Raw genomic sequence first — 10,132 nt, forward strand, 5'->3', positions numbered from 1 at the left:
GTTCACGTCCGGGTTGGGGCATGAATCGCAAATTTTTTGTTTTCGCAAGTTTAGTACTAGTGACACAAATTATTTCCGACAGACTTTCTGTTTTTATTGAATCAAACTGAATCTGCCACAGTGGCCTGTCATATTTGGATCGAATGTCCAGTACAAATGTAGTTCTCTTCTTTACTCTGTCTTAAAGAATATAGAATGAAGTATTTACAAAACAATGAAAAGAATGCTACTCATAGATAAAGTGTCCGCCCAAGAGCTGTAAGCTTACGTAAATTGGAAAAAGGAATCTTGAAACTTTCGATTAGAAGTAGGAATGCCACAGTATTTTTGCATTTGTATTAGCTCGAAACTTGGGGTTTTGTCCAGAAGGGAACCCCAGACCCGCGAAACATCTCGCGAGAGTGATCAATTTAAACCAATCCACGATCTTTCCCTAACCCTAATCAATTTTTTTCGTTGCCTATCCAGTTTTTATATACAGCGTTGTCGCATTATAAAACATAATAAGTTTGAACAAAGTGGACGATGACGAAATAACGTGCACAAATCTCGCGAGAGTTCCGCAAATCAAGCGTTCCCTTCTAGGCACTGCTCGAAACTAGTGGGCGTGGCACAGCACAGGTGAGTGGCTAGAACAGGAACTCTCAAACACCGGAAGCTGCAGGAAAGGTATGGTTTTTTTACTCGACATAAACGAAAACAAGACCACAAGTGTACACAGTCAAAAGGTAGGAAATAGTATTGCTGTATGTATTGTTTACGAACCTACAACCATTTTACATTTGGGTAAAAACATGAAATCAAAACACGAACAACTTCGCAACAGAGGGACGGACCGTTGCTATGAAATGTGGGCCTCTTACAAGAATATGCGTTATGCTCCAATGTTGTTGTATTTAGATTTTAGACAAATAAGGAACATGTAGGGTTTGCTGCACTTCATATTTTGTATTCACCTATTCCTCCATATTGCAGTATATTGCACAGAGGTGTGAGGTAACACATATGACAAATACTAAACTTAAGTGTCTTACAGAAGATAGTAATAAGACTTTTAATCAAGATGAATGCAAGAGAACATACCAACAGGCTGTTTATCAAATCACAAGTGTTAGTCATGTATGGAGCAGATGTGTATTTCAGTATACTGTGTGAAATTGTAGAAATTATATGGACAGTAATTTAAAATGTTGCTCAAATATTATTCACTTAACATTTATAGAGACTAAATAATGGGACATTATGAACTTCCTGAGTAAAACTTATGTTAAAATGACCGTCACCAATAGTATTTTAGTGTGATCTGTAAGAAGGGAAAAGGCCATTTGTATTTATGTGATGTTATTATTAAGAAAGGGCAGGTAATATAAGATTTTCCTCCTGTTAGTTTGTGTTTGAGAGTAATATCTATTTTCGTAGACGTGGGATCAGAAAATACACATCAAAATGAGCAAAATAAGCATAATTAAACTAAAGTCATCCGAAGGATTAGTCACTTAAAGTCTGACTTAATTTGCTGTCTGTGAGCCCCAAAATAATCCCCATATTTTGTCTTATTAGCTACTTTATGAATGAAGAAACCTCTGTCCTCGGTCCTTTCCCTCACCGAGCCGTTAGTCTTCATTAAATAAGCATTCATGCTGCTTTACTGTCCACAGTGGCAGCTCCAGAGCTACATGCCAACTCTCCACTTTGTTTATGAGGGTCTGTAATAGGATTCATGTCCATAATCTTCTTTTGCAGGCAAAGGAAAATGCCAGAGAGGGGAAGACACCATGAGAGGAGTGATGTGTATGCAGACTACAAGCACAGCAGGGACAGGGACTATTCACACAATGGAGACCACGCTTCATATGACACCAGAGGTCGAAACCAAAGGCCAAGAGACGTGGATGAGGGAGGGTCTGCTGGTGACAGGAGGCCCAGACAAAACAGACAAAGGGACATGACAAACGCCTCTCACAGGGAGACACCTGCTTATAGAGACCATGACCATGAAGGACCCTCAAGACTGTAAGGGACTTTCCATACACGAGTCCCTGCACTCACTGTCATGTCTTCCACACACACTTTCAGCCATCTGCAGCAGGATTATTTCTTTATATTTTAATGTGAAATGATTTTTATTGAGAAATAAATTCCACCTAACTGTAGAAATGGTGTCCCTGCAGGTCCAGAGAGACTTCAGTGTATCACTCTGAAGGGGAGTATTATGAGCCACAACACAGACAAGCTCTTTACAATCTCAGATACATCCTAACCGGCAGAGGCAAGTATATTTATAGTTTATTTATATTTATTCATAGTTCTTCTGTGTGTTTAGAATTTCTAAAATTTGTTAAGGTATTTTATTTTCTTCTGATATATTTTTCTTTTCTTTTTTTAAATCAGCCATTTATTCATTTATTCTGCTTGTCCCCTCAGTTGTTGCCTTGATACATATTCAACTTTTGCCTTATATGTGACAGTATACCATAATATATTATATCGTACTGTAAGAATATAATGATACCAAAACCTCAAGGTACAATAACACCATGATAAAAAGTCCTTGATAAAATAGTTATCACAATATTAAAACCAAAGAAAAATGATGACTTGACAAGATGTTCTTTATTAAATGATAAATATGATACATGCAACATGTTATTTTGCTTTTATAAACTTTGTTTTTCCTTTTAACTTGACATGCTTCTGCTTTACTTCTTCAGTAAAACTGAATAGAAGTAGCCAGCCAGGACTGAAGCATGTGCAAAAAAACATCATGAATTGTCTCTGGCAATGAATGCTTGACGTACATATTTACAGTTACAAAACAAATGTGACAGTCAGTGGTCCTTTTATAACATAATAAAATAAGAAACCATGTCTTATCACAGTAGATATTGCCACAGTCCGGTACAGCTTTGAGACATTTTTTTTATTGTGATGTCGCAATATTAGATATATTATTACATCCCCATCAGGATTCAACAATAAGGCTTGCTGGGGACAAGTGAAATGCCACATCAGGCTAATATATCTAGCAACCCACTTGCTAGGTTGCAAAAAAGAATACAACTTAAAATATTTTGATAATTGTTTAATGATTAAAGTAATATTTCATGCCAAGTGCTGTTTTCAGCCTTTAAAAGATGGAGATTTGGGGGTTTGGACTGGCTATATAAGACATTTAAAGACATCATCTTGGACATTTTTGACTATTTGCTGACATTTTTTAGATGTTGCAGACCTAGATTAAACATGACATTTTAAAACCCTGAACGTAAGTCTTTGTTGTTATTTAATAACTGCTACTAAATAAAAAAATTACAGGGCAAGGTAAAAATTAATTTTTGGAAAGTAGATTTCTGACCCAACATTAAAACCTTCCTACCGTACTATTATGTGATGTTTTTAAGTGCTGAGTCAGGACAGACATGGACATTTTGTTTTATTGTTCATTTGCATCTGGAGCTGCAACTATTGCATATTTTCACAGCCAAACATTTTCGCAATATCAATGTGTTTATACAATGTAAGACATCATCAGACTTATCCAGGATCTTGGGTTACTTATTTGTTTTATCCAAGCAGCAGTCTAAAACCTAAAGGTATTCTGTTTATTATCATATATGACAAAGAAAAGCAGTAAATTCACTCCCCAGAGAAGAAGCAACCAGCTCATATTTGGCATTTTTGCTTGAAAAAAAATGAGCTCTCTAGTCTCACTGCTTCATGTTGCAGTACATTCATGTCAGTGTTGTGTTTATCCTCTGTCTCCCAGGTCTCTGCCAGCTGATGGAGCTGTTTGTGAATCTGCTCATTGTCATCTGTGCCGGCATACCATACAGCAACAACGGGGGTTACCGTGACCTGGCCAGCCTGGGGGGAGTCTACTATTATCACTTTGGTGGAGCCAATGCCTTCACTGGAGCCGATGCAGACAGGGTGAAGGAGCTGGACCGGCTCTTCCATCAGCTCAAAAGGCCCCCATACATCTTCACCATGGCCTGTGGCGGAGTTTTAATGATCTACGCCTGTGCCATGCTCGCCCTGGGCATTTTTAAAGTCCCTTACCGCTGGCCCCCCGTGCTGCTGGGGGAGGCTCTGCTGAACGTCCTGATCGGACTGGGCTACATCCCTGCGCTGGCCTTCTATCTTATCAAGCTGCAGGAAACCTACAACAACCCCATCTGTAAGGAGAGGGAGCAGATGTACAAGAGCAAAGCGCACAAGGGCTTTGAGTGCCAGTACCACGGTGCAGATATCGCAGGAGGGCTCTTCGCGGTGCTGGGGGTGTTTGTTTTCATCTTTGGTGCCGTGTTAGCTGTCAGAGCCTTCAGATCAGTGCGGGAGCTCAAGAAGCAAAGAACAAATGAGGACAATCATTTTTAAGCTGGTGTTTGTCTGCTGTCTGGGACATTACGTGTAATTATGTATTCACTCTTATTGAACTTGATCTGTGAAATAGCTTTTTTATCCACTTTTTATGCCTTAAAGAAGTTTTTTTTAATTATCTTTTGCACAGTACTTTTTTTTTTATTCATGCTACTTTTCTAGTTTACATATATGTGTCTGTTACATTTTTTATAAATGTGTAGTTATAATAAACAACTCCTATAGCACATGTATTATTCCTTTATTACTATTTTTCTGTAATTTTGTGCATAAATTACACAGAATTTGTTTGGGTTTTGGGTAAGTTTGATTGCCAGAAAAACTCCAGCGTTGGGAAAATTACTTTAAAACTGTAGTTTACCAAACTATGATCTACTTCACAATCAAAAGTAGTTGAACTATGTCTTAACTACTCTAAAAAAAGTGCTTGTCAAAATAAACCTACTAGGACTGCAACTAATGATTGTTTTTATAATTGATTAATCTGTTGATTATTTTCTTAATTAATCAACAAGTTATTTGGTCTGTAAAATGTCAAAAAATGGTAAAAATGTCACTTTTTTCTGGAGCCGAAGATGACGTCCTCAAATGTCTTGTTTTGTCCACAACCAAAGAGGACTAAGGAAACACTTGAGAAGCTGGAATCAGATAATTTTTCTCTTAAAAATGACAAAGGCTGATTAATTGATTATTTAAAAAAAAAAGTTGGAAATTAAGTTTAATAATCAATTCATAATTGATTAATCATTGCAGCTCCAACAAACTAGTTTACTAACTACTAACTATTACTAATGAAACTAGTTAGTATTTCATCGGTTGCAAACCACAGGTGATTTTAAACAAATAGCAGGTGATTGACATTAAATGACAATCATATTAAATGGCAAAAACATGAGAATACTATGAATATGTATTAAACTAACTAAACTACATGACCCAGTGCAGATAACTATTGAAAAATGCTACTGAGATTTAAATGGACATGTGGTTAACTACACCCCAACACTGCAAACTTACAAGAAGGAATATTTAAGTTACTTTAAGAAAACAGCTGTCTGATGTTACCCAGGAACAGTCTCGAGGGTTTCATGGGCCTGGATCTCTTTTAAAGTAAAATAAATTTGTGTTGCAGACCGAAACTATGGTGCATTCCTCAGATCTCAGCTGTGAAGCTCAGCCTGTTGATAATTAATCCTGGCAGCTGGATCTTGACACAGAGGGCTGAACGCTGTCAGATGATTTGAAGTTTTTATTTTGTCTTGGTTTGTATACATTTAAAACTGATAAACTCCTAAAATAGCGACAGCATTTCTACAGAGTAAATGATACAATGGCTCTTCAACTGAGCTACAGTATCTTTACATTTTTAAGATTTTAAAGAATCAAAGTCTGACTTTGTTCCTCCCTAAAGGTCTTACAACACATGAAAAAACACTGATACCTGGAGTTTTGTCACACTGAAGCTTATTTTTCCTCATTATTTGTCAACCATTATACAACAGTTCAGGATGTCATTCTGAGCTTCACCAATAGATGGCAGATGTACTTGTCTTTAGGAATTTACTCATGGCGTCCACACACAGCACATATTTGTAGAGTCAGTGTCAAAAACTAACAGATACCTTAGGACAGACCTGATGTGTTGGTGGATACTGAAATTATGTCAAACAGCAATATTAGGCTATTTCAGCTCAACTGTTGAGATAGATATTCAAGAACTGAGCAAAATGCGCAAGTAAAGTAAGGAGGGCATCTTTTACCAAGCTTTGTCTGAGGGGAAGGCCACAGTCTAAGACTTTGAAAATGCCTGAACAACCAGAATAGAAGAAAAGTTCTAAGGAAACCAAGATAAATATATAAATAAACTCATGATACAATAGGGTTCAAGATTTTAAAATGAATGACATAACAAAACTTTACACATTATATCTTATATCGACCAAAAAAAAAAACAAAAAAAAAAAAACAAGCCATTTTGATGATATTTATTGGCATGAAATCATAAAAATGGTGAGCAAAACGGACACTGGACAAAAAAATTCACAGTAAAAAGTTTTATTGCTACTTGGCTTAAAGTTAATTTAAAAACAGCTCATCTGCTCAAAACTAATGATAGCAGCATTTCAAATAAAACAACAACCATCTTCCACTCTCAAGGTTCAAGGGAGTACAATTCTGTCTGATACACAGCAAAAGTGCTCATTATTAGTCCTGTTCCTAAATAATAAATCTTTCAATTATTAAACGTGAAACTAAATTTTAGCTGGAATCTGCATGCTAGAATAAAAACCTAAAAATATTAGATATGCTCCATTTTGTACAAATAAATCACATTTCGAATGTACTCTATGCTTTTATGTTGATTTATATTTAGGGCATGCTTTCAACATTAAATACAGTTATAATTAGTACCTTCAAATGAAGTACCATAATGAGTGACAGTTTTCTGTAGAATCCCAATCACTGTAAATTCTGTTAGTGGAGAGGGAAATATAAATTTGCATGAAACAATGAAGTACAAAAATAAACCTCGGCTTCTTGGCATCGAGAAAAAAATATTCAAGCATTTCTACAAAATAATGTACAGAAAGGAACCGTGGGATTAAACAATGGCTACTTTGGTCACATGTTAAACAACTGGAGCATCTTCATCATCAGTTTCATTCACCATTATTCACGCAGAAATTACAGTCAATCCATTATTCACACGGGCATGCATACACTTACTGTACGTGTGCACTTAAGCTTCATTGAACATACATACACAAACAAACACAGACATTTTGCAAACATAGGTGTACAGGGAGCTTGTTACGTTTGTGCAGAGAAGAAACGATCCCTTACAGTTAATAAATGAGTCAGCAGTTTAAAAAAGCACTGACAGTGTCGCCTACTCAAATGCACATACCCTCTATTTTGGTGCACAAAAGGGGATTATGAGCATTACACTACTGGACCCCCTCCACTACAGAATTAAAGGGAATATTTTAAGCCAATGCACTGTACCCTGTGCTCCCTCTTCCTGTATCTGCGTATACAGTCAGCATATGTACATGCACACTGATTGGTCTACTGATTCAAACATACTTCAAGTTGGAAATGTAAATTCAACAAAAATATAAAATAGTTTTGCTCCCATTTTTTGTGAATTCAAGTAAAAAAAATTAAAAAAAAATCTGAGACTTCTTCTGAGCACACAAAAAGTTTATTTATCTACAATTATGTTCACAATTTTGTTAAATCTGTGTCAGTGTAATTTTATTGTGACCAGTCTAAGGCACACACACCTGTGCTGTTTAATAAGCATTTCTATATGCCACACCTGACAGGTGGGTGGATTATCTTGGCAAAGGAAAAGTGCTCACTATCACAGGTTTTAACACATTTGTTGAGCAAAATTTGGGAGAAATAAAGCTTTTGTGGGCAAAGAAGAAGTCTTAAACCTTTTACCTGAAATCATGAAAAATGGGAGCAAAAACACAAGTGTTGTGTTTATATTGTTGTTGAGTACTGGACAGGACAGTGGGTGAGTATATGGTGTCATCCAGGAGACAGTGTACACTAATGTACAATGAGTGTACGACTGTATACAAAAACTGACCACAGTGGTTTTGAAGAGCAGTAAATGTAGCAGTGTGATGTAGTCCCGGCCTAACTTGGCAAACTGGAGCCAAACTAATGAAACTACAATGCAAATGAGCCAAAAGAGCAATGCAGCTTACACACACAATCCCAGTTACATACATCAGACATACATACATACATACATACATACATACATCTCTCAATATTGAGAAATATGATTCTTGTAGATTTTTGTGATGGAAAATGAAACTCTGATAAACATGTACATATATATATATATATATATATATATATATATACACAGTTGACACTTTGCATATTTGTATGAGTGAATTCCCAACATCTGTTGTGAACACGGCCATTCAGTTCCACTTCTCCTCTCCAAGACCTTGTTTCAGATGCGTACCAATATTCTTCACAATCATAATCTGTCTTATAGCTTGTCTAGCTCCTCCTGTGGCAGGTACACCTGTAGTGCCCGTCCATGTTTCACTGCCATCAGTCCAGATGCCTGACGCCACGCGTTCTGACAGCAACATTTCAGCCACAGTCAGAACCACAGAGAGTCCCTGGTGTTTGGCATCTCAGACACTGCACAGCCCCATCAATAAAGTGACTGGAAACAAATTCTTTGTCTCATCATAACATATGATTATTATTAATTTTAGAAAAAGAAAAAAAAGTTTAGTCAAAATCAGTTAATTTTAAATAAGCATAGGATAAACATAATATCATCTCTTCTATGTGGATCATAGTAATTATTGTCTTAGACTACTGTTTTCATTACGTGTTATTATTATAGAGGGATTTAAAAAAAACATTTTCAGGTATGCCAGATGTTTAGAAATCAATTAGCATAATGTTTCAATCAAATATCGATTGTGGATATAAATAATGCAAAATATGTGCAATAATTGTATTTCCTCATTTTCTGCCAGGAGGGGGCCCAATAAGTCACACTGAATGTAGTGTCAGATAGAGTTAGTGTAAGGAAGAACCTTTATTATACTGTTTGTGGTGCTGATGTTGACTTTCTTTAAAATCCAGATGTAAATGAAAGTGACCAAAAAACGATTAAGCAATAACACACCATAAAGTGACTGGTTTGAATGAATTGTTATGATGCCACTTTACATGACCATCATTTCTGTTGTCTAAGAGGTGATATGTTGGGCCGAGAGAAGCCACAATAATCCCAGCGCACTATGTTGATCAATATCTCATATATTAAACTCAAATATACATAACTCTGAATATCACTATTTTTTATGTACAAAGTGCTTTTAACAGTGTTTACTTCGCTCAAGAGACAAAATAACAAGATAAGATTCAGACTCACACATCAATTAAGGCTTCATCATTGACACATCACTCATTCCTGTGGAGCAAAGAAAGGACGGAGGGCGCTGCTTTAATAAACACCACCCCCAGAGCTAAAGACCTCACAAACAGAACATGAGTGGGATGAAACTAAGGGCCGCTCCTTTCAAAAAATATTGAGTCGTGTTACTTTAAGGCTAAAAGGGAACACTGAAAGGTCCAGCTATGCAGCAGCTGTGGAATGCAAGAGCTGCACCACTACCAGTCGTGGTAGTGGTGGAGCGGCAACCAAAAATATATATCTGATGCACGCAGTAATCACTGACATGAGCAATTACCCAACTTTGGCCTTCTCATAACCACAGCAGCCCCAGCAGAACTGCTTTCTCTTTTGGCACAAGGTAGGAGGTTAAGGAATGGACAAACTGAGGTTTCCAGGGCAGCATAATATTTACCTGACAACTCAAATAATAATGTCATTTTTGATGACTTACTTTCATTTGAGATTAATATGATTGGTCCTACAAAATATATATATATAAAACAGACTGGGAACTGATGATACCAACTGCTGAAGCATAGACAAAAAATACATTACTTGCTCTGAACTATACAGCTGCTGCACTGATAATGATTTTTTTTATTTTAACTGTGTAAATTGAATTCTACAGAAACATCTTCCCCTGATCAGGACATAGCATGTAACAATATGGGTGAATGAAAAATAGAACTTTATCAAATTATAGCAAGATATAATTTTTATTTCTATGTCTATATTCCAAGTTTCTGCACCTACTCGTACAACTGTTTGTTCTGCCCCCAAACCCTTACAGAATTCCAGAAATAA

The 10,132-nt window shown here is 36.5% G+C and overlaps 1 protein-coding gene across 1 annotated transcript; it reads left to right on the forward strand.

Annotated features, from left to right (window-relative positions):
• The first annotated feature begins 604 nt into the window (after nt 1–604).
• marveld3 (MARVEL domain containing 3) lies at nt 605–4,609 on the forward strand. Its single transcript, XM_084717493.1, has 4 exons — nt 605–621; nt 1,744–2,013; nt 2,172–2,269; nt 3,767–4,609. Exons 2-4 carry the CDS (start codon nt 1,754–1,756, stop codon nt 4,375–4,377), a joined length of 969 nt encoding a protein of 322 aa, XP_084573619.1. The 5' UTR covers nt 605–621; nt 1,744–1,753; the 3' UTR covers nt 4,378–4,609.
• Nucleotides 4,610–10,132: the final 5,523 nt, after the last annotated feature.

The sequence above is a fragment of the Lutjanus erythropterus genome, chromosome 1 (genome assembly GCF_056507025.1).
Source record: "Lutjanus erythropterus isolate fLutEry1 chromosome 1, fLutEry1.hap2, whole genome shotgun sequence".
Classification (NCBI taxonomy): Eukaryota; Metazoa; Chordata; class Actinopteri; order Lutjaniformes; family Lutjanidae; genus Lutjanus; species Lutjanus erythropterus.